The sequence below is a fragment of the Camellia sinensis genome, chromosome 10, assembly GCF_055761805.1.
Source record: "Camellia sinensis isolate YWXY chromosome 10, ASM5576180v1, whole genome shotgun sequence".
In the NCBI taxonomy this organism is placed as follows: Eukaryota; Viridiplantae; Streptophyta; class Magnoliopsida; order Ericales; family Theaceae; genus Camellia; species Camellia sinensis.
Window position 1 is genome coordinate 168,298,304 of NC_138970.1, and position 26,906 is coordinate 168,325,209.

Here is a 26,906-nt window from a genome sequence, read left to right on the forward strand (position 1 = left end):
GGGAGACACGCTCTAGCATACTGTAGCCCAGAACTCTGTGAGTAACAATTGTGTAAAGATATGTTCAACTGATTATCTTCTGAATACTGAACTGAACTGTTTACTGAACTGGTATTATTTACTGAATGAATGTATGTCCTTTATTTCTAAACTGTACTGTGGCATCCTTAGTATCTACGGTTTACTGTTACTGTTACTGTCACAGAGATCTCTGTCGGTTTCCTTGTGGAACCACTACTGTTTACTGACTGATGGCCATCATTACTGTTCGGTCTTTTAAGACCTACTGTTACTGTTATGCTAATGGATGTACCACATATGACTGTTTACTGTACTGAGCAACTGAATTACTGATTGAAATGAACTGTTTTCATTACTGTAAGGACATTCATTCTAAACCCCTTTACGCTTTATGTTATTCACTGGGCTTTAGCTCACTGCTCATATATATATGTAGGTGTACAGGCACCAGACCGCAGCTAGAGGCGTCAGGGTTACTCCAGTTTTGTCAAGCCAGCCTTTGTGCCTCACTGCGAGGTTCCGAGCCTACTGTTAAGGCTTAGGGGTGTTTTAGAATTTCCCCCTTTTTGTACTGTTTCACTGTTTTGTATAGACTGACTGTTTACTGTACTGTTATACAGGGATTAGGTCCCTGTACTGTGTGACTGTTAATTTTGTATACTGTGTTGTACAGACGGAATGTTTTCTGTACTGTTACTAGGGGTTGAGTCCCTAGTTAAATGGATGTGAATATTGTGTATACTGTTCTGTACCGTTTTTGTATAATGTATGAAAAGCCTTTTGCTTACAGACTGTCACAGCTCAATGGACACTATTTATTTACTGTATTGGCTTCCGCCAGGCCCTGTACTCTGTTTCACTGTATTACTGTTCAGCAGGCCTTTGGTAATCTCGGATTACTGGCTGGTTACGGTGCTAAACCCATAGGGCCGGGTTTGGGTCGTGACAATCGCCCTCCCAGTCAACTGGTTATTTGATGAAAATTAAAAATTTAACGTTAGAATACTTGGTATCAAATGAAGTTTTTAACCTAAGTCTTTATTCAAAATTTGATGAAAATAAATAAATAAAACAAAAGTAAGTGTTGCGGATGCTGTTCCTTGAAAGTTAGGTGCATCCAAAAGTAAAACTTTTACGTAACATGTAATTACCTAAATATTCCGTCCAAAAACGATTCTTACATACTCACTTATTTCCACGTGTCACTGTAACATACACGAGCAATGCTACGTATCATGAAAAAATTTTCATGAAAATGATCATGAAAGATTTATGACTCTTGGATTACACTTAAAATAAAACACCACACACTAATTAAGGTAATCTAAGGGTCATAAATTTTTCATGATCAGTTTCATGAAAGTTTTTCATGATCCCTATCTTTTCTCAACATACACAAATCACTCCAGCGAAGATCCTCTAGAATCAGAGAAATTCTCCGATACGGGTTTCACCGGAGACAATGGTGGAGGAGATTCATGATCATCATCATCACCTCTGATTCAAACCACTTACAAAATCCCCAAAGACTCATTCAATTTAGCCTACACAATCTATTTCACTTTCAGCTCCGCCTTCTTCCTCTCCTGGAACGCCTTCCTCACTGTTATCGACTACTTTTCCTACCTCTACCCTCATGTCTCTGTGGACCGCCTCTTCACAATCATCTACAAGCCCGTCGGCCTCTTCTCTCTCTTCTTCATCGTCGCATATGCCCACAAACCCTGTTCTTACCTTTGAGTCAATGTGGGTTTGGCTCTCTTTGCCCTTTCTCTCCTCGTCGTCCCTGTCATGGATGTGGCTTACATTAAGGGTCGCACGAGGTTGTATAATGGGTTCTATGTGACCGTGGCGGCGGTGGCAATTTCAGGTGTGGGATGTGGGTTGGTGCAGGGTGGGATCGTTGGGGCCGCCGGAGAGTTACCAGAGAGGTATATGCAGGCTGTTGTCGCCGAGAGTGGAGCTTCAGGTACTGTTTATGTTTTTGACAATGCATATTGTTTTGGGGGAGTTTTGACAATGCTTCATCTTTTTTTATTTATTTATTTATTTTATTTATTTTTTGTAATTGAATTTGGATAAATAAAAATTGGTTATAAAGGTTGATTTGATATAGGATGTTGCAATAGCTTTTCATCAATTAAGTTTGATTTGGTAAAAAAAAAAATGAATGCTCCAATTCTCACTTAAAAATTTTATCAAACATTTTTTTAGAAATTCTAAGTTTATACCCAAAAGGTTCTTTAATCAAATTTGATGAATTTTTTTTTCCTGATTTGATGAAAAAATGATTTCATATAAGTTTGATCAAATTTTTTATTAAATTTAAATTTAATAAAAAATTTGACAAAAAGTTGAATATGTATGCCAAATTTTCATGAATTAAAGACTCATGTTGATTGCTTTGCTCTTTGCGAAGATTTGGCGAACATTAGGTCCTTGTTTTAGAAGCCTGCTAAATATCCCAACCTTTCTACTTTAGACTCCTCACTTTTGTGAACTCCCATAACCAAAATTCCTCCCTTCTTCATTTTTCTTCGGAACCCTACCATAATCCCAACTATACCCTCACCCCAACATTTTGTCTTTCTTCTTTCACGTCATCGGTCTCTCAACCATAACCCACTCCAGCCGATGACCTCCTCTGCCATCACACAGCCCCATTGGCAGCTTCCCCATCGTCACACTCTCATCCCCAGACTAGACCCACCACCACCACCACCACCTCTCCCCCATCCACCATCCTATACCAACCCCTCATTGTCGTTGCTCCCATTCACTCCAACAAGGAGATAGGGAGAGTCTCCTCCATCTAGTCTCGCCGACCGACCTCCTCTTCCTCGTTCTTCTTCTTACTGCTTCGCTCTTCTCTCATCCTCATCCTCCTCCTCCTCCTCCTCCTCCTCCTTCTCCTCTACTTCTTATTTTCCCAAGACCCTAACAGTCGAACAAATTCTTTACGTTCAACACTATGTTACCAAACCAAAAGGATTCGTTCAGCACTTTGTTGTCAAATCCACTCCGCCATCGTGACCTCTCATTCATTGAGAGAGAGAAATGTTGGACAATCTTCACTGTATTTAAAAAGATTAAATTCTGTTGTGTACAAAACAACAACAAGAATATAAAGAAATAAAGAAAATGAGAGAATTTGTGTGATTACAAAAATCAAACTCGAAATAAAAATAAATAAATAAAACCACAGATTTTATTTTGTTACAAAAACAAAAATAAAATCTGATTAAATAAACAAATAAAAAACAGAATAAAATTAAACAACTTACTTGGTTAATTTATTTGAATGACTTTTCTGATCAAGTCCAGTGTTTAACACTGTGTCCTTAAGACAGATTCGTCCTCTCCACGGTACTTTCAGAATTTGGACGTCTATCTCCCAGGATGAAATGATTTTACCACAAACAATAGCAGCACTACAAATTGTTTGCCTTACGAACACACTAAGTGTTTACACTCTTTCTTTCAGAAATAAAATGCAGCAAGATGAAGAATATAATTAGCAGAGGTGAAATACGAAATTTCTGAATGAAAAATATCAAATGGGGGTGGTCCTATTTATAGATATAAAGGTGGCTCTTGGTTATAAATTGAACAGGTATGATACCTGTTGGTTTTGAATTCAAACAGATTTGAATCTGTTGATAATTCAAATAGATAGCAAAAAACGGGAAGGGCCCTGTTTGGGTGTGCATTAATTCCAAACTAGTTTAATTTGAATTCTGGATTTTATTTTACCAAAAAATAAAATTAAATTCAAATATTTTTGGTCCAAAAAGATTAGAAGCCCAACCCAACCACACACCACGCACCTGCGCCCAAGCCCAAGCCAAGCCCGCCCGCCCCCCCGACCGGACGGACGGCAGCGGCGGCGCGCGCGCGCGTGTGTGGTGATTTTTGGATCCAATGGGTCTAGCTCATTTTTCCCATAACCTCTCCCTCTAAAACACTTGGGTACCCCTTGGGGCACACCCCAAGTATCTCACCCAAGCCTTATAAACCCTTTCAAAACTTCCCACCAAATCAATGTGGGACAAGCCAATTTACAACCTTAAGGAATTTCCACCAAAACTCCATTTCCATGGAGCACACTTTGGCTTCAATTTCCCATTCACTCGGTAATGGTTTTGAGTAACCAAATATACCACGTGAATCACAACGCGGCATAGAACGCGTTACCACTTTGACCCGAGTAAATCGACGCTCGGGGCCCACCTAAAAAATAGACCAAACTTGAGAAAAAATTCTGGTTTTACCCAAAATTTTTCTACCATTTCCAACAATCCCCCACATGAATGGAATTTGATGACAACAGAAATGCAACAATATGCAGACTTTAACGAAAGAGTATAAGTCGAAAATATCTTGCATAAGGATAGGTAGTTTTCGGCCTTGAACCTTCCCTAGTGATAACCTATCGGACTTACTGGCTAACCAATGGACGCGATGCCTTGAATTGTTCAGTTGTTTGTGTAAGCCAAGACAATAGATTTCACATAAAATATCTTCTAACACATCGTGGTTCTCACTGTTGTGTTCATTTTGGCCTTGAACGCGCCTGGTTTTCATAAGTGTTTCTAGAGAATTTAGCCTTTTCATTCTCATAGAACCGGCCCCAGTTTAACACTCATATAGGTTATTCTTATTGTAAGTATCTCCTTATACTCGTCTTGATTTGATACCTTAATCAAGATATAAGTAATCATTAAAAGCAAAGCTTATCCTTATACCCCTGTATACAACATATGTTGCAGATATCACTCTCACCATAGGAATGGGTAGGGAATTTTTAATCCCCTGGTGATTTCTAGTGAGCCATACATAACTTAGTTGTCCCTTTGAACTTAGTTCTTGGGATCTCCAGTCATATAAGTAGGGTTACCATTATGACGACTCTTATGTAATAGGCGTTAATCCCATCCCCTTCGATGAACTATACACTAGCTCTTTTGTCAAACCTTTTGTTAACGGATCCGCAATATTCTCTTTAGATTTTATATAATCTATTGAGATTATTCCGTTTGACAATAATTGCCTTGCGGTATTATGTCGACGACGAATATGTCGTGACTTACCGTTATACATGTGATTCTGTGCCCTACCTATTGCAGATTGACTATCACAATGAATGCAAATAGCTGGCACAGGTTTTGGCCACATTGGAATGTCTTCTAAGAAGTGACGATGCCATTCTGCTTCTTCACCTGCTTTGTCTAAAGCAATGAACTCGGATTCCATTGTGGATCGTGCGATGCAAGTTTGTTTCGTGGACTTCCAAGAAATAACAGCGCCTCCTAGAGTAAAGACATATCCACTAGTGGATTTTGAATCTTTAGTATCCGATATCCAATTGGCATCACAATAACCTTCGAGTACTGCTGGATATCGAGTAAAGTTCAAACCATGATCACGAGTAAATCTTAGATATCTAAGAACCCGAATGATCGCTTTCCAATGGTCTTCTCCAGGGTTACTAGTGTACCTACTCAATTTACTGATAGCATAAGCTATATCAGGACGAGTACAATTCATTAGGTACATTAGGCTTCTAATGATTTGGGAGTATTTTAACTGAGACACTGTAGCACCTTTATTTTTCGATAAATAGAGACTGATGTCTACAGGTGTTCTAGCTAAATTCAAATCATCCTTGATAAATTTATCAAGAATTTTCTCAATATAATGAGATTGAGATAATGCATATCCGTCAGATGTTTTAGTAATTTTCATTCCTAATATAACATCTGTGACCCCCATATCTTTCATATCAAATCTTTTGTTAAGCATTTGCTTAGTTGATTTGATCATGTTTTGACTGCTTCCAATGATAAGCATGTCATCCACATAAAGACAAACTATGACATATCCTTGGTCAGTATTTTTAACATAGACGCATTTGTCACATTCGTTTATCTTAAACCCATTAGTAAGCATTGCATGATCAAATTTTTCATGCCATTGCTTAGGTGCTTGTTTTAATCCATAAAGGGATTTTACAAGTCGACAAACTTTCTTTTCTTGCCCTAATACTACAAACCCTTCGGGTTGTTCCATATAGATCTCTTCATTTAGATCACCGTTTAAGAAAGCTGTCTTAACATCCATTTGATATATTTCTAAATTAAACAACGCTGCTATAGCAATAAGCATGCGAATGGATATTATTCTTGTCACAGGGGAATATGTGTCAAAATAATCCAGACCTTCCTTTTGTCTGTAACCTTTAACAACAAGTCTTGCTTTATACTTGTCAATTGAACCATCTGCTTTCATTTTTCTCTTGAATATCCATTTATATTCAAGAGGTTTAGAACCTGGTGGAAGATCCACCAATTCCCAAGTATGATTTTGTATAATGGATTCAATTTCATTATTAACAGCCTCTTTCCACAAAGGTGCTTCGGGACCTGTCATTGCTGCCTTAAAGCTTTGAGGTTCATTTTCTAACAAGTATGTCAGAAAATCTGGACCAAAGGATTTTGATGTTCTCGCTCTCTTACTTCGTCTTGGTTCATCATCAGTTAAATCCTTTTGGTCGAGACCATTACTAGTCTCTTGTGTTTGATTGTCATTAGTCTCTTGACTTTGTGTACAATCATAAGTTCTTTTCCGTGAATTTAATTCCTGTCCTTTCTTGTAAGGAAAGACATGTTCAAAAACCACAACATTCCTTAACTCTATAATAGTGTTCACATTTATATCAGGTATTTCTGATTTATAAGTCAGAAACCGATATGCACTACTATTCTGAGCATAACCAATAAACACACAGTCTACTATTTTTGGTTCAATCTTAGTCTTTTTAAGAACAGGAACTTCAACTTTTGCCAAACACCCCCACACTTTTAAGTATTTGTAGGAAGGTGGTCGACCTTTCCACAATTCATAAGGAATGCTGTTGGTTTTCTTGTGGGGTATTCTATTAAGAACATGATTAGCAGACAAAAATTGCTTCCCCCCACAAGTTCTGTGGTAAACCTGAACTTAGTAACATGGGTGCTGTAATTTGGTGAATAATGTCATGTTGTGCACAAAATACATTTAATGGTGCATCATATTCACCACCCCTATCACTTCTAATATAAATCAATGAATTTTAAAACAAATTCAAGAAAAAACCAAAATAATTATGACTACTCAAGTCAGAATTAATATTTTGACAAAATCATATCCTCATAAAAAATTTTGCCTAAGAATCAAACAATTTAAAAACCCATTTGATTGTATACATTCTTTCAATTCAATAACAAATAAATGTCACTGTCATAAACATATTTGTGACCGAAGAAAATTAAATTATCTCAACTAATGCGAGAGATACACCCCCATATTAATAAAATGGTTCATGGTTTAACAAATTCTACTACGCAAGTAAAATAATTATTAATGACATCTCATGTCACATAATTCAATAATCAACATAAAAGATTTCTTAAATTACTTCCCAATTAAACGGACCGATATAATTACATACATCCTCATGTTTAAATTTCTCTGGTATTTAAACACTCATTCAAAATTGATTAGAAATATTCAAATTAACCTGCTTATGTCCAAAGTCGGCATAATAATGTATCATTCCAAATCAATTGAAATTATTGTTAAAAGATAACTTGAGTTGATATCATACATGCATCAACTAAAAATAATTAATTAACAAAATAAATTAATCATGCATGATCCCATCACTTGCATCATGAAATAAAAGGATTCTCAACTCATAAATAAAATCCAACGCATTTAAACTTTAACCTTCAAAATGACAAAACATACCTTCATTTAATAAGTTTGATTTGTACATAAATAAACAAATTAAATATGCATTAAAATGTTCTTGTGAATATATATATATATATATATTTTCCGACTCAAGTGCAGAAACAATTCAAGACTATGAATCCACATTGTAATAAAAATAAAATTAGTTTGTAAAACTAATATTTTACTCTAGAAACAAATTCTTCCATGTATACTCACGATTAATTATGATAAAGTCAGAATAATTAACACCTTTTCGCAAAAGGGTTCAAAAATAAGTGGTCTACCAAACGAAACCATAAGTTACTTACAAAATTAACAGATTGTGACCGAGTCACAAAGTTACATGATTGATTAACAAAATTAATTTTCTAGTTACTAAAACCAGAAAATAAATTACAATACAAAATAATTTTATTTTCCTTGTTACTAAAACTAGTAAAATAAAATACCGAAATAATATCTGATTACAAAAATCAGAAAACCAAACCACAACTTAATTTTCTAGTTACTTAAACCAGAAAATAAATTATAACACAAAATCATTTTATTTTTCTTGTTACTAAAACTAGAAAAATACTGTAATTTTATTTTCCTTGTTACTGAAACTAGAAAATAAAATACCACAAAACTATCTGATTACAAAAATCAGAACAAACACAAAATAATTTTCTAGTTACCAAAATCAGAAAATAAATTAAAACACAAAATAATTTTATTTTCTTTGTTACTAAACCTAGAAAATAATATAATTTTATTTTCCTTGTTACTAAAACTAGAAAAATAAAATACCAAAATAATTTTCTGTAACACCAAATAATATTCTGCAATTGTTAATGACACCAGTATATTACTACTAGTTGTCAAAGAAAAGAGACAGTATTTTACTACTATCTGTCAAATAGCATAAATTACTATTTGTTTTTCCAACCAGAATATTAGTTTGAAAACACAGAAAATTAAATACAATGAAGATACCAAAAAGGATTCTGTCTTAAGATTGTTGGACAATCTTCACTGTATTTAAAAAGATTAAATTCTGTTGTGTACAAAACAACAACAAGAATATAAAGAAATAAAGAAAATGAGAGAATTTGTTTGATTACAAAAATCAAACTCGAAATAAAAATAAATAAATAAAACCACAGATTTTATTTTGTTACAAAAACAAAAATAAAATCTGATTAAATAAACAAATAAAAACAGAATAAAATTAAACAACTTACTTGGTTAATTTATTTGAATAACTTTTCTGATCAAGTCCAGTGTTTAACACTGTGTCCTTAATACAGATTTGTCCTCTCCACGGTGCTTTCAGAATTTGGACGTCTATCTCCCAAGATGAAATGATCTTACCACAAACAATAGCAGCACTACAAATTGTTTGCCTTACGAACACACTAAGTGTTTACACTCTTTCTTTCAGAAATAAAATGCAGTAAGATGAAGAATATAATTAGCAGAGGTGAAATATGAAATTTCTGAATGAAAAATATCAAATGAGGGTGGTCCTATTTATAGATGTAAAGGTGACTCTTGGTTTTAAATTGAACAGGTATGATACCTGTTGGTTTTGAATTCAAACAGATTTGAATCTGTTGATAATTCAAACAGATAGCAAAAAATGGGAAGGGCCCTGTTTGGGTGTGCATTAATTCCAAATTAGTTTATTTCTGTTTGAAAACGGAAAGGGCCCTGTTTGGATGTACAGAAAATCCAAATCAGTTTAATTTGAATTCTAGATTTTATTTTACCAAAAAATAAAATTAAATTCAAATGTTTTTGGCCCAAAAAGATTAGAAGTCTAACCCAACACGCACCTGTGTCCAAGCCCAGCCCGCCCGGACGGACGGACGGCGGCGGCGCGCGCGTGGTGATTTTTGGGTCCAATGGGTCTAGCCCATTTTACCCATAACCTCTCCCTCTAAAACACTTGGGTACCCCTTGGGGCACACCCCAAGTATCTCACCCAAGCCTTATAAACCCTTTCAAAACTTCCCACCAAATCAATGTGGGACAAGCCAATTTACAACCTTAAGGAATTTCCACCAAAACTCCATTTCCATGGAGCACACTTTGGCTTCAATTTTCCATTCACTCGGTAATGGTTTTGAGCAACCAAATATACCACGTGAATCACAACGCGGCATAGAACGCGCTACCACTTTGACCCGAGTAAATCAACGCTCGGGGCCCACCTAAAAAATAGACCAAACTTGAGAAAAAATTCTGGTTTTACCCAGAATTTTTCTACCATTTCCAACAAGAAAGAAATGAAAACCTAGGGTTTTCAGAAAAAACAGAAGAATAAAAAGAAGAGAGAGAATGAGGAGGGCGGTGACGGGAGATATGGGCGATGAAGAAGGGTTGGGGGAGGCAAGGTAAGGCGAAGAGGATCTCTGTGGCAGTTGATAGAGGTGACAGAGAAGCGCTGGGTGGCTACGGCTAGCGACGAGGGACTAGGTGGTTGCTAAGGATATAATGGTCCGGTACGGTCAGTATTTAGATAAAAAAATTACACCGAACTAATAATGTCGGTTTTATTATTTTGAATACCGATACAGACCACTTTTCCCATCAAACCTCACCGAACCAAAACCGGTTGAAACGGTTCAGTTTAGTGCGGTTTAATCGGTTTAGAATTTTTCAAACTTGAGCCACTTTTAAATATAATAATTAATCTATATAAAAACATTAAATTAGTTATTTGTCTACTATTTCAAACATATCCAATCCATCCATTTAATACATACTTTTCAATTCCTAAATTAACAAAAATAAAAACAAAAAAAGTTTGAAAATACTAAGGTTCCAAGAATAATGAGTTAGAGTTAAGATTATATATAATAAGAGTTTACAAAATTAGGTTATAAAGATGATAAGGTTAATTAATTAAGGTTAATAATTTATTATACTTATTAATATCATTATATATATATATATATTATAAATACAATATATATTAAAGCGGTCAGTTTCGGTTTAGATCGGTGCACAAGGTACTTAAACTGATACCGAACCAAACACCGAAAAAAATCAAATTTAAAAACTGCACAAACCGATTCTTGTTAAAAAACAGACCAAATATAGCCGGTTTCGTCCGGCTTAATCGGTTTGGTTGGTTTTTTCAGTTTTTCTTACATCCCTGGTGGTTGCAGCTGGCAGTGAGGGGTTAGCCAACGGTGGGTGGAGGTGGTAGCCAGAGTTGATAGAGGATGAGGTTAGGGTTAGGGTTTGAGAAATTAGAATTAGAAAATTAGGAATGAGAGTAAAAATGAAATTTTATGTTGGGACAAAATTGAAATTAAAGAAATGCAGGAGGTGAGGATTCTAAGAAGATTTGTAAGGATAAATAGCAGTCCTCTTGTTTTATTACTTTTTCTTGAGAAGTAATGTAATTGTAACTATCATTAATTGAATTCGCATTTTCTATATTTAGTTTTTTTTTTCTTTTTCTTCAAATTTGATCCATTAAAAAAAAAAAAAAAAAAAAAAAAAAAAAAAAAAAAAACTTCTACCCTTAACTAGGACACAAATAAAGCTTTGGGTCGGGATCTAATTCTATTTTTAAGTCACAAACCTACAAAGGTTAAAAAATTGAAAAGTAAAAAAATTTATTATAAAAAAAAAAGGTAAAAATAAGTAAAGAAAAAAATTGGGTTAAATTTTGCTGCTAAACAAGGCTACTTAGAGTATCTCTAATGGTGTTTGTTGAAATAACATTGTCATTGCTATAATTTGGCAATGAATAGTGAAATTTTGTCAAATTATAGCAATGGTGCTCCAATGGTCACATATTATTTTGGCAAATCTCAATTAACTTTTTCTTCAAGTTTGTAGGTGTTGTTTGGATATAAGTTTTTTAGTATTTTTTTTGTTTTTGTTTTTTTTTTTTGTCTTTTGAGACCTTTTTTCAATTGTTTGTAAAAAAAATTATATATTTACATTATACCCAACTAGACAAATATAAAAAATAAAAAAAAAAATCAAAATTTGGAAAAAAAAAATAAATATAATTTACCCCATCAAAAAATGTAACCATTGAGAATTTTCAAAAATATGACCGTTTATTTATAGCTGTTATGCTTCTGTTTCAATTGTGTTTTTATTTTTTTTTTAATGAACAAAATAGCACACTTGGACTGATCTTGGGGGTTGATTACTGAACAAGATCTTAGTCGTTGATTAAATAACAATCCAACGGCTGAGATCAATCCTCTAGAATGATCTGCACAAATCTCAAGAAACAAACCCCTTTGATCTATCATCTTGCTCTCTCTATATCTCTGTGTCTCCATCCACTTATCTCTCTTCATCACTATGTTCGGCTAAGAGATGAGAGCATTTGCGTCTTTATCCTATCATCTCTCTTCATCACTGCGCCTCCATCCTCTCATCTTGCTCTCTTTGTCTTTGTCTTTGAGCTCAAGAGCATCTCTCTCTGTGTCCTCAAACCAATCACCGAACAATTTTCTCCGATCTCCAAAACTAGTATATTCTCTCTCTCTCTCTGTCACTCTATCTCTGTCTTCAAACCAATCACCAAACAATTTTCTCCAATCTCTAAAACCAATATACTCTCTCTGTTTTCAAACAGATCACCGAACAATTTTCTCCGATCTCCAAAACTAGTATACTCTCTCTCTGTTCTCAAACTGATCATCGATCACCAAACAATTTTCTCCGATCTCCAAACCATGTATACTCTCTCTCTCTCTATCCTCAAACCAGTCGACTAAGATGGTGTCTTCTCTCTCTGTCCTCAAACTGATCACCGATCTCCAAAACCTGTCTTCTTTCTCTCTCTGTCCTTAAACCAGTCAGCTGAAGAAAAAGCTCTAGAGGTCGATCCAGGTATTGATTCTGAAATTTGAAGTGTGATCTGTTTGTGTGATTCTGAAATTGAAATTTGTGTGATTTGTTTTGTGATTTTGAAATTGATTCATCATTTGTGTGATTCTGAAATTCTAAAATTTGTGAATTTGGCAACTCCTTTGAAATTTGGGTTTGATTCTGAAATTTGGGAGGTTTTCTACTGTTTGAATTCTGGTTTTTCAAGTGAATTTAATGCCAAAAATCTGTTGATATTTGTTAATGTGGCATGTTTGGCACCTACTATTTAATCTGTCAAATTTGAGAACAAAAATGGCATCTGCTATCTTTAGCAAAAATAATAGCAGGCCATTGGAGAACCTTTTTTTTATCACTCTTGCCAAATTATAGCTTTAGTAGCTCCTTTAACAGCTCCATTGGAGATGCTCTTATGATTTTATACCCTTTACCTTTACCTGGTTTGTTGTTCTGTCTTGATTTAGCACCCAAATATAGGAAAAGTCTATAAGACATTTTGTTAAAAAATGTGCAGTACATAGCAAAATCAATGGCTAAGGTTGAGCCACATCATTAAAAGTGACCTGCTAAACAGGTCACTTTTTATAGTTATGAGTCAAAATCATATTTCTTCATAACTATAATCAAATTGATCATAACTTAGTCATAACCACATCTCATAACCAACACCATTTTGTTCATAACTAATATCACATATTTCATAACCACATCTCATAACAAATATCATTTTGTTCATAACTAATATCACATATTTCATAACCATAATCACATATCTTATAACCACATCTCATAACCAACCCCTTTGAGTCATAACCAACATCACATATCTCATAACCACTAGTCACATATATCATAACTAACACCTTTTTGCTCATAACTATCCCATTTTGATCATAACCAATATCACATATCTCTTAACTATTGATCACATATCTCATAACTATTACTCACATGAATCATAATCACATCTCATAACCAATCCCTTTGAGTCATAACTAATATCACATATCTCATAACTAACAACCCTTTTGCTCATAACCACATCACTTTGATCATAACCAATATCTCATATCTCATAACCACTAACACATATAGCATAACCAAACACCCTTTAACACCACTTTGCTCATAACCAAAATCACATATCTTATAATCACTAATCAAATATCTCATAACCATTACTCACATATCTCATAACCAACATCACATATATCATAACTACTAATCACATATCTCATAACCACACCACTTTGATCATAAACAACATTACATATCTCAAAACTACTAATCACATATCTCATAACTAAACACCCTTTAACTTATAACTATACCACTCTACTCAACCAAAATCACATATCTAATAATCACTAATCATATATCTCATAACCTTTACCCACTTATGTCATAACCACATCTCATAACCAACACCATTTGCCTCATAACAAACATCACATATATCATAATCACTAATCACATATCTCATAACCACTACCTACATATAGGGGTGTAAATTTGGCCCAAGAGCTCGCGGCACTCCCCAAGTCCTGTAACACCCGCATCATTTAATCTATTGGAGAGTGTATTTAATTCCCTTATTTTCATTTTTGGGAGTCTTTGGAGTTGTCGAATGTAGGTTTTGGAGGAGTATGATCCGATTTACACTCGTTGGGTTTGTTTGTTTGCGCTTGTTCTTGGCAAAAAGTTCCTTAGGAACTTAGAAATTCTAGTCTGGGGTCGACACCAACCTTCCTAAGGGTCGACCCTTACCTGTTGGTGAAGTTTCTGGAAGTGTTGCTGGAATTTATGGTAGACACTAGCCTTGGTGGTGTCGACACCTACCTCTTGTTGCTATTTACAAGGGTCAACACCAATCTGGGAAAGGTCGACCCTTATATATTACAGAATCTGGGTATTAGTTACTGGAAATTAGGGTCGACCCTTCCTGTCCAAGGGTCGACACCTTGCTTGCTGCCAACATTGTCTTTTCTTGCTGAAGGGTCGACACCACCACACCAAGGGTCGACCCTTGCGTGTTTATTTTCAGATTTGTGGATCCAAATGGGCCCTACCTTTGTGGGGTTTTGGGCCTATTATTTTATTGACCTTAGGGTTACTTTTTTACTACTATAAATAAACCCTAACCACTTCTCTCTTATTATTTTTTCTCTTTCCTCTCTCTCAAACCGTGAGTTCTCCTCTCTCTCTCTCTCTAAAACTCAAACTTTTTAGATCTTTAGATCTACTCACCTAGACTGATCTTTTCATCTTGGTCCTTTGAGAAAGATTGTAGTTCTCGTCAAGGGCTTCATTTTGATCTAAATAGTTCATGATTTTGTCGCCATTGATTTTTGGGTCGTCATCTCTTGGCTTCAAGAGGTAAAGGTTTCTAATTCTCTTTCAATACTCTCATATATAAATAGATTTGTGATATTTTCTTTATAAAAAAATACAAAATTTTATATTTTTATACATATTGTGATTAATCATGAGATTGGGGGTTAGGATTTGAAGAGTTGGGGTTTACTTGTTGGTTATGGTTTGGGTCATGAGTTTGGGTGTCAAAGTAATAGAGGGGTTGGAATAAAATGTGTTTTTGTGAAAAGCTTTAACTTCTCTTAAAAATCGTAGTTTGGCTCATAAAGATGGTTAATGGTTTTTCTTCAATTGATAGTAAAATCATGAAATTGAGGTGTTAAATTACACATGTACAAATTTAATTGAAATTTTAAAGAGTTTACAAATTTATGTGAAAGTTGCGATTGAACCCTCAATGTTGATATTTTAAATTATGTTATAATATGAAACCAAACTTGGGGGGAAAAAATTATTAATGGTAAGGATGATGTGAAAATTGTGATAAAATGATGAAATGAATATTTAAGAATCTTATTGTATTATGTTGAATTGTATTGAGTTATGTTAAATTGTGTTAAGTCAAGGTTGGGTTAAGTTGAGTGTGAGTAACAATAAATGGGAGATTATGAAATATGACGATGTTACGTGAAAGAGTTGTATCAAAGAAATTAATGCTAAAGATTTAATTTATAGCCTCACACAGTAATTGATAATTGATGTGTCGTGAAAATTGATTTGGAAGACTTGATAATAATATGGAACAGTAAAGAAATAGTTTGAACCCAAGAATAATGAACACGTGAATGACTTGGTGGGTAATAGAAAAAGATGGTGGAACATAATTTGTACTCGTTATGTAAATGGAATTTTAACTTATGGTGGATGCGTTTTGAACTAACGTGTTACGGGAGTAATGGATGATGTGTTGGCTTTGCCCACTAATCACATTGACGAATGATTTGATAAAATTTATGGAATGTAATGTTGTTTCGGGATCCGTTTCCCGCCGTATTTTGAGCCGGCAAAGCGTGGCGCGTGAAATAGGTTCCGCCTTCCTTCCGGAGTAGCGCCCAGTAAAACGGGTGGTATGTTGGGATATGTAAAGGTTCTGCGTTCCTTCCGACTTGTGACTGGTAAAGCGTGAGGTTCCGCGTTCCTTCCGGCTTGTGACTGGTAAAATGTGAGGTTCCGCCTTCCTTCCGGTTTATGACCGGTAAAGCGTGTCACTCATGGAGATGACTTGTTAATGGATCCAGTGTTTAATATGACATTATTTGAAAGAATGGAAAATGAGATGGTAATTGGATTAGAGGTTGGTGATGATGGACTCACTGGATTACTTGTGACTATAAGGGAAAATAATGAGTTTTGTTTTGTAAATAATTGAGACATTGTGTTAAAAAGGGTTTGTTATTCTTGTGTTATGTTTGAACTCTAATTGATAATGCAAATGTGGATGTGATGTAGTTGTAATATGTTCGATTATAATTGATAATGCACATGTAGATGTGATGCAATTGTTATTGAATATAAAGGATATTTGGATTTCTACATTGAGGAGTTACAAAAAATATGAATAGATTTGTGGGAATGGAGTGTGTAAGGGCTGTTTCGAGTATTAAGGAAACTTGAACTTGAGGTTATGGTGTTATAATTAATGTAATTAGTAAAAAAGAAAAATGGAAATAAAAAAAAGGAGGAATGTTAAGATGGAAATTAAGTGAGGAATATTTTGGAATTGGTTAATAAATTTAAAATGATGTTATTCCTTAAGCATGTTAGTTTTCAAAAAAAAAAAAAAATAAAGATTTATGGCTTTCTGACAATAAGGGATAATTTTTATGGCTGAAGGTTTCCTTAAATGTTCAAAGGACTTTTGAGAAAAAGGTACTCTACGTATGATATTTTGAAATTACAAAAACATCAATTTACTACATGGTATCACCCTGCATGCATGAGCATTTCTATCTATAGGATGGTTATTGATTTTGAACTATGCGATTCCTACTGGGCAATTGTGCTCACCCCTTGTCGTTTCATTTTCTTACAGGAAGAGAATTCGAATTGATTGGGTGGAGGATTAAGAAGTTCACATGTCTGTTATTTGTAATTTCATAGTAGATGTGCAAGAATGAGTTTTGTACATTGATGTTTGTAATTATTTATTTGTAACTCCTTAGTCGGAGCTTGGCATGTATTATTATTATTGTTGTATTCATCATGAGAGAGAACATGTACTAATATGTTTCTATTACTCAAGGGTAATAGATATTTGTAAATAAAAAAAAATAGACCTAAATTACAGACTTTTGCTAATGTTTCCGAGTGATTAAAAATTGGGGCATGACAAGTCCAGTCACGCCCTGAATGGGCCAAACCAGGCCTGAGCCTAAGCCCAACCTAGGCTATGTGTTCTAGAGCCCGGCCCGACTCTGGTGTGTTATGGAGTGTGACCTATCTCGTGAGCTCGACCCGAATTTTTTTTCACCATCTGGCCCGACCCAACCCCAACGGCTCCCTATCCCCCTATTAGTGCAACAGTCAAAAATTTAAAAAAAAAAAATTTAAACAATCATATAACCATTAATTCCACCAACAACCATTTTTATTTTATTTTATTTTTATATATATAAATTAACCCCTCCCTCCCAAGTCCTATAAATACTACCCCTCTCTCATTTTATTTCTCACAAACAAATCTGTCTCTCAAACTCTCATTATCTTTGAACTCTCAACTCTCTCAATTAATTTTGAAGTGTCATCCCTAAGTGACAATTGCAATTGATCACCTATCTCTATTTTAGACTTATTTTAGTCATAATATCTTCATTAAATATAATAGAAATAGTAATATACAAAACGATATTCTTTTTAAAATATCTATATATATAATTTAATTAAATTTTAATAAAAAAATATGTTGAAAAAAATTATCTATGACGTAATTTTATTTTGTTCTACTAAATAAATTTTCTCCTAATTTTTTCCCCCAACTTTTCTTCGTTTTTTTCTCTACTCTATTTTCTTTCCCTTCATTTGTCCTAGTTGTGCTTGAGTTTTCTCTATTTCTTACTCAGACTTCTCTACTTCACTCAAATTATCGAACGACCATTGTTGATAGTTCTTCCTCACTGGATTCTTCCTCTCTCTACTGCTGTATCTCTGCAATAGATCCTTGAACTCATCACTACTCTCTTTGTCTATTTCAACACTATTCATTCTAGTGATATTTCTCTATCTAGTAAATGCATCTATCTCGAAACTCTAGCTCTTTCACATTAATATGTTATACATACACAAACCTTAGGCCGTAGTTATGATTTGAAAGGTTTTGTTATCATCAATTTGTACATGTGTTATAGAACTGTTAAAAAATAAATATTACGCATTTTGTTGTACTGTTCTGCTATCTCAGTCTTCTTCATCCCTCAAGCATCTCTCTAATTCTTTACTGTCATTGTAAATATCTCCGATGTTCCTTATCGGAAACGATAGCACCTTTAACGTCATTTTCACAGGCGATAAGCCCGTTCAGTCTCTTTTTCTCATATTCCCTTTCCCCTCGCTCTACTAGCTAATCTTCTCTAACTCTCATTTTTTGTTCCATGGCTTTAAGTCGTTGATTAAATTATTTAATGATTGTTATTACATTTTGTTTTCTCTGTATTATGAGAGATCCCGATTGGTAATTCTAAGATTTTTAGTGATTTGTTTAGTCATTTTCTGATAATTGTTATGAAACTTTGTTACTTGATTACAATATTTGTGGTTTATGAAAAATTTGAATATTTTTACTACATCAATTAGTTGTGTTGTTACGCATTTTGTGATTGATGTTATGAAATTTTTTGGGTTGGTTATGACATTTGTGATTTGTAAAAATTTTGATTATTTTTATTATAGCAATTAGTGGTGCAGTTACGCATTTTGTAGTTGATGTTATTAAATTTTGTGAGTTGGTTATGGCATTTGTGGTTTTTAAAATTTTTAGATGTTTTTGTTACACCAATGTGATAACCGTGTCCTGTACTATGTTAATTAATCATGATTACGTTTGTAATTATGTGCTTAATTTGAATTTGGGTGTTAATTGCATGATTATATGTGATTTTGGCTTTGTGTCTATTCACCGTAGAAAAATCTGTTAGAATCTGTGCTTTGAACTGAAAATTGAAGGCCTTATCAGCCACCAAAGCTAAAATTGACTACGCCATTGTGATTGGCGTAATTTTTAAAGCCTACAGTGAAATTTAATTAAAAATTGATTCGGATCAAAATAATTAGATTCAGAATGGTTAATTAGAGTGTCATTACTTAAACTTAATCGATGTGATTAAACAAGCTTATAAATAGGCCAATATACACTTAATTCTCTCATTTTGTGAACTCAAAATCTGAAATGTGCTCTAGAGAGAGAGAAAGAGACAGCTCTAGAGAGAGACAGCTCTAAAGAGAGAGGGGGGGCTCAAATTATGAATGGAGGCTCAAATTATGAATGGGGGCTCAAAGCTTGGGGATTGAAAGCTAAACTCAAAGATCTAACTAGAAATTATGAAGATTGAAGCTCCTAGGTGAGTATTTGAGCATAAATTCATAAGTTAAGTTTGTAATTTTGTGAATTCAAAGAGAATATGTAACCAAGAACAAGAATTAAGTTGTAATTGATGAATTTGGAGTCAATGAATGCATGCATGTTTAGAATTGCCATGAATTTGCATAAGCTAGCATGTAACATGTTAATTATGAAAGATTGGGCATTGAATCATACATGCAAGCATGGTTTTGTTAAGTTTCATGGTTATAAGCACCATTTGTACCATTTGTAATAGAAATGGAGTCAAGAATTGACATGCATGCATGATTGATGAAGATATGAAGTTTGAATGCATGAATTTAATGTATTGGAAGTAAGCTTGGTATAATTTGGGTTTGCATGTGATTGATTCATAAGATTTGAGCTTCATAATGTAGCAAATTGGTGTTTGTAGCATGTTAGTAATTTTATATGAGAGTTATGGGTTATAAAATGCAAGCTATGTTAATTTGAATGCAAGTTTGAAGCTCAAACTGGTTGCTGGGAATTCCAGAATTTGGCATGTCTACTCGAGCGGGGAAAGTGCCGCTCGTGCGTGAAATGCTAGTTCCCAGAACTTTTGCAGACATGGACGTCCGCTCGAGCAGTGAGATTCGCGCTCGAGCAGGTAGCCATGTAGTTTGACTCTCAGCTCGAGTGTCCGAAGTCACGCTCAAGCGTAAAAATGAGGCAACCAGTATTTTCGCAGACCCAATGGGTCCGCTCGAGCAGCCAAAGCCACGCTCGAGCGGGGAGCCCTATTTCAGAAAGTTTGTAAAGATGTTTTGTGTTTCATTTTCCGTTCTCTTCCATTTCTGAGCACTCCTAGGCATGCATTGAACATTGTAAATGGATTAAGAAGATAATAAAGAGGCCTAAGAGGAATGTATAAGTTAAGAACAGATTGGATCGTTTGTGACCCATATGTGTTACACAATGTGTAGGGTCGACCTCGAGGGCAAATCCACCGGTAGAACACTGTGAGTAATATCTTAGTAAAGATATTTTCAAGTATGTTATTTTCCGAATGCTACTTCTGTATAAGCTTCATGGATTTGTTGATTTGAAATATGAATGAGTATTCTATATGCCTAATTTTGTATAAGGCCGTTTGATACGTTAATATATCTGAATTGGGCCTAAGGCCGTTTGCCGTTTTCCGTTTGCCGTTGATATGCTTGATATATCTGAATTGGGCCTAAGGCCGTTTGACACGAACGATTAGGCCAAAGGTCGTCGAACATTAACGATTGGCTATCAGACATGAACTATTGGGCCAAAGGCCGTTGGACGTGAATGATTGGGCCAAAGGCCGTTAGATGTGAACGATTATGCCAAAGGCCGTTGGACGTGAATGATTGGGCCAAAGGCCGTCGGACGTGAATGGTTGGGCCAAAGTCCGTCGGATATGAACGATTGGGCTAAAGGCCGTTGGACATGAATGATTGGGCCAAAGGCCGTCGGTTATGAACGATTGAGCCAAAGGCCGTTAGACATGAATGCAAAGATGGGCCAAAGGCCGTTTGTATATGTCATTTGATATGTTTGAATACCATGATAGGCCAAAGGCCATTTGAATGAAAGAGATCATGATCATGAATATGAAATATGCATGGATATGAATATAAAGAGAATGGGCCCAAGGCCGTTTGATACGCCTAATATATTCGAATTGGGCCCGAGGCCGTTTGATATGTTTGAATTGGACCAAAGGTCGTTTTGAATAAAGAGTTGGCTGGACCAAAGGTCGTTTCGTATAGATGGACCCGAGGTCGTATTGTTTTATATAAGAATTATACCTGAGGTCGTTTGCATATGGATATGATGTGTTGGACCCGGGGTCGTTTTGCTTTGTTGAGATTTGTAAATCTGGTGTGAATGAGAATAGTGATTCAAATATGTACATTATAAGTATGATTCATTTATGAACGAATCTCATTCATTAACCTCTTTATTTTGATATTATTCACTGGGCGTTAGCTCACTCTCATTTATATGTATGTAGGTGAGCAAAGGGACGTTCAACCCCAACCTTAGTGGAATTTAAGAAAGGAACTGAGTTTTCTGAAGTCAGCCCAAGTGCCTCACGCAAGAGGCTTTGTTTATGATATTTTGTATTTCTTTTGCTACTTCTATTGGTCGTGATAGACCGTGTATGTATATAAGCTTTTGGTTTAGCTGACTATGTGTTTGAATGATCCTGGGTATACAAGATGTTAATTACTGATATGTGGTGTGAGTTATCATTAAGTATACGTGAAATGTTTTGATATGCCATGTAAGCATAACTCATTGGATAAAAGTTTTAAATTTGCTTCCGTTTAGCCCCTTTACTCTGATGAGATATGTCTTGTTTGGTTTGAGGCCGTAGGTAGTCCCTTGATTACTGGCTGGTTATGTCCTTAACCCATAGGGGCGGGTTCGGGTCGTGACAACCAATTAGTGGATAGTTACATAATTGTTGGTTAATGTTACAAAATTTTGGGAATTAGTTACGACATTTGTGATTTTGTATAATTTTAAATAATTTTGTTACGCCAATTAGTGATGGTGTTATGTATTTTGTGTTTTATATTACAAAACTTTGTGACTTGATTATGATATTTGTGGTTTCTAAAATTTTAAATATTTTTATTACGCCAATTAATGGTATGATTATACATTTTGTAGTTGATGAGTAAAATAGTCTTTTTTTATTAATTTTACTTAATAAAAATAGATGAAGGATTTATATTATAAATAAATAAATAAAAATTAAGTATAATTTGACAAAATTATAAATTAATAATTTATTTTATTATAAGACTCTATTCATAAATGTTTTTAAAAAAAAATTATAATGATTATTACATAATTTCGGCCCCATTTTCTTCAAAAATTTGAAACAAACATGCAAATTTTATCAATTTCAAAATTCCCTCATTAATTGTTTTGACAAATCCCTAGACCCTTTCTTTAGCCCAAACGAGAGAGAGAGAGAGAGAGAGAGAGAGAGAGAGAGAGAGAGAGAGAGAGAGAGAGAGAGAGAGAGAGAGAGAGTAATTTCTAGACTTAGGGTGTGCCGCGAGCTCGTGGGCCAAATTTACACCCTTATATGTGAGTAATGGTTATGAAATATGTGATTAATGGTTATGATATATGTGATGTTGGTTATGAGGCAAATGGTGTTGGTTATGAGATGTGGTTATAACATAAGTGGGTAAAGGTTATAAGATATATGATTAGTGATTATTAGATATGTGATTTTGCTTATGAGCAGAGTGATGTGGTTATAAGTCAAAAGGTGTTTGATTATGAGATATGTGATTAGTGGTTATGAAATATGTAATGTTGGTTATGATCAAAGTGGTGAGGTTATGAAATATGTGATTAATAGTTATGATATATATATGATGTTGGTTATGAGATATTTGATTAGTGATTATAAGATATGTGATTTTGGTTATAAGCAAAGTGGTGTCAATGGGTGTTTAGTTACACTATATGTGTTAGTGATTATGAGATATGGAATATTGGTTATGATCAAAGTGGTGTAGTTATGAACAAAAGGGTTGTTAGTTATGAGATATATGACTAGTGGTTATGAGATATGTGATGTTTATTATGACTCAAAGTGGTTGGTTATGAGATGTGGTTGTGATTCATGTGGGTAATAATTATGAGATATGTGATCAATGGTTTTGAAATATGTGATATTGGTTATGAACAAAGTGGTGTAGTTATGAGCAAAATGGTGTTAGTTATGAGATATGTGACTGGTGGTTATGAGATATATGATGTTAGTTATGAAAAAAAATGTGTTGGTTATGAGATGTGTGACTAGTGATTATAAGATATGTGATGTTGAGACTCCAGAGCTCCTTGGATTTCCTTTACCCTCTTTTTGGTAACCAGTTACACCGATTGCCAATTCAAAATTAAATTATTAAAATAATTTAGTTATGAGATAGTTATGAGATAATATGGTATGCATGAATAACTAAATATAATTAAGTTATGAGTTAATATGATATTGGTTATGATCTATATGATATTAATTATAATATAAAATTACATATCCCCATAACTGATGTATGGTACATCCAAATGTACCATACCATCACCACCCAAATATATATATCAATTCCTTCATTGTTGGTTCACGTTAAGAAGGCGGACTACACTTGATCCTCTTGACGCTTTTTTTTTGGAGAAATAAATGAAAATCACTATTTTAAAGTGTCTCGAACCTGTGTTGGGCATGTTTTCTGGGATGGGAAAGGTTCAAAATGAAGTAGTCTCCTTGATTATTATTTTGTTTTCACTATATGTAAGTTTGGTATATGAAAAACTCAAAAAGAGCCAGTTTTAATCTTTTTATATCGTGTATTGGATTGCAGGCGTCCTCATCTCATTTCTACGAATTTTTACCAAAGTTGTCTATCCACAACATGCCTATGGCCTCAGAAACAGCGCAAATCTCTATTTCATTGTAAGCATTGTTGTGTTGATCGTATGCATTGTTTTCTACAATGTTGTTGATAGACTACCGGTTATTAAGTACCATAAAAATCTGAAGATTCAAGCTGTAAATGAAGACAAAGAAGAGAAAGGTGTCCTAACCGGGGCACTATGGAGGACAACTTTGTGGGACATTGTTGGTAGAGTCAAACGGTGTGGATTTGGGGTCTTCATTATCTAGGCCGTGACATTGGCTACATACCCTATTTGTGTTACAGAAGATTTCCATTCCCGGGTACTAAAAGGACTGGTATCCAATCCTCCTCATCACTGGCTACAACGTGTTTGATCTAGTTGGCAAGTCTCTACCCGTGCACTGTCTCTTTGAGAATATGAAAGTTGCAGTTAGTGCATCTTTAGCAAGGAGGTTGTTTTTTCCTCTCTTCTTGGGTTGTTTGCACGGTCCTGAATTCCTTCGAGCAGAAATCCCTGTAACATTGCTGACTTGCCTTTTGGGCTTTTCGAATGGCTATTTGAGTAGTGTCTTAATGATTTTGGCTCCCAAAAATGTCCCGCTGCAGCATGTAGAGATTGCAGGGACTGTGATTGTTTTGTTCTTGTTCGTTGGCTTGGCAATTTGTTCGGTTGTGGCTTGGTTTTGGGATTTCACGGTTTGTCCAACATTTGTTCTCTTGATTTGGATAAACCTATTGATGTTTTTTTTTTTTGTATATCTTGTGTTATTAAGTCTTTGTGATGCTGTAAAAACTTGATAAAAGAAAGTAGATTGAAAGCCATTATGTTGAAGATTGGATTTGGAGGCCTTGGTGATTGATTTAGGAGATGTGTGATTCAGAAGACTTTTCTGTGTTGGCAAAGTGGTTAATTTTGGTAGAAATGAAGTTTTGGAGCCCCTTTTATGAAAGGAATTTTCAGGCCTCTTTTGTCTTATTTGTAAGATTTGGTAGAATTTTTCCTTTGATTCACCGATTTGTAATAATAGGTCTTGCTGTATTTATTTCAATTATCAGGGAAGATTTGTGTGATTATGCTCAATGAGACAAAGGACAAATAGCGAACAATAAACTGAATTATTCATTTATGTTTTTTATGCATATTGTTTGGATCTTAGTATGAACCGATCAAACAAGAAATTTATATTCAGTCTGCATTAATTAATTATATGGTGCACACATCTATACCTAAGGACTTTATATTTATATATTCATAAACACACAATTCATAATAATTTTGAAACTTTGTTTCATTTTTTTTAAAGAATATCTGTATTGCTAGTTGTTCTAATAAAAAATAACTGCTAATAATTTTAAAATTTTAATCGTTTTTATTCATAATTGTCAAAAAAAAATATTAAAATAAAATGCATTTTTTGAACCTATCACTAATAGATATACATATATATTACATTATAATATGGTACAGAATGTATACGTAAATATTTATATTTAATTTTAACTTCATATGAATTTAAAAAAGAGAAAATTGATGATAAATTTAATTTAGAGGGTGTCTACGGCATTAGATCCAATGTATTTTTTTTTATTAGTAAAAAGTCCACCATTTGTGAAATAGTTTGGTGAAAGATTATTTTACTTGTTTTGAAGGTCATTTTGTTTTCAATTTTACTCCTTAATTTATCTGTTGACTTTTTTTGACTATCTGTTCAAATTATTTTCTATCTGTTTAAATTTTTCATCTATCTGTTCATTTTTTTTTTTTTTGTCTATCTATTCAAATTTTTCCCATATAAATTTTATTTGTCCAATTTTTTATATGTACAAATTTTCTATCTAAATTTTATATGTATAAATTTTTATATCTATATAATTTTTACCTATACAAGAACCAGTTGTGATATATATACATCTAATATGATATATATATATATATATGAAGGATATTTTGGTCAATTTAGTTGAGTTTATCCTTTTGGCCAAACTAAAGAGTAATTCTATTTTCATATACTAAATCCTCTCAGGACACACACTTAATGAATTTTTTCAAAATCACATTTTTATCCTTTAATTAAATTATCATTTAGGACAAATCTTTATCTTTTTCTATTTTCCCAATACACATCCGAACATATAGGGTTTGGTTGGATATCAACCTTCAAACGGATCTAGAGTTTGCAAATGTTGGGTTCACGGCAATAAAAGACTTCTAGAGGTTGGGATCGTGGCGGAAAAGGTCGTAAAGGTTAGGATTTTGAAGAAATAGTGGGTAGCAAGTGTATATTAGGGTGGTTTAGACTAAAGTGGGGATGAGCTAAGAGTAACGGTGACAATGGAGGGTTAAGAGTGGCAGTGGTGGCGGCAGTGGCAACGGCAACGATAACGATAGCGGCGACATTCCAAGTTTTCCGGAAGAAGAAAAATAGGTGGATAAAAAATAAATTAAGATTTAAAATATAAAGATAAGGGCGTTGTTGGAATGAAGAGATGTGTACTGAGAATATTTTTATTTTTAATTTGTGCTCTGAAAAAGTATTCATTAAGTGTGTGCCTTGAGGAAATTTAGTGTGTGGAAACAGAATTACCCCAAACTAATTTTGCGCCTAAATCTCTTGCCTAACAAAATTACAAATTGAATTTATGAACAGAGTACCCTTTCAAAAACAAACACATAAGTTAAAATATTTAAACTACAATAAGATAGGTGTTTGTAACCAAGGACTAGCTTTATGGGTTATTACTATCTTCAAATTTAATAAATTTATATTTTTACTTAATAATTTTACACTACTTATGAATAATTATGTGGTAAATTACACTGATTACTTTGACAGAGTGACTCAACTATTAAGTATTGGCCTATCATTTAATAAGAAAATTTTTTTAAAAATCTTATCGTCAAAAGCTTAACATTTTCA

General features: G+C 34.1%; 1 protein-coding gene across 1 annotated transcript; it reads left to right on the forward strand.

Moving 5' to 3' along the window:
- Positions 1 to 1,503: 1,503 nt before the first annotated feature.
- Positions 1,504 to 24,915, forward strand: LOC114315486 (equilibrative nucleotide transporter 1; the record flags this gene model as incomplete). The annotated part of the gene is given in 3 exon segments (XM_082890602.1): positions 1,504 to 1,990; positions 23,953 to 24,314; positions 24,316 to 24,915. Coding segments are annotated over 3 exon segments (1,320 nt in total), but the record flags the coding sequence as incomplete, so codon positions are not given.
- Between the last annotated feature and the right edge of the window lie 1,991 nt (positions 24,916 to 26,906).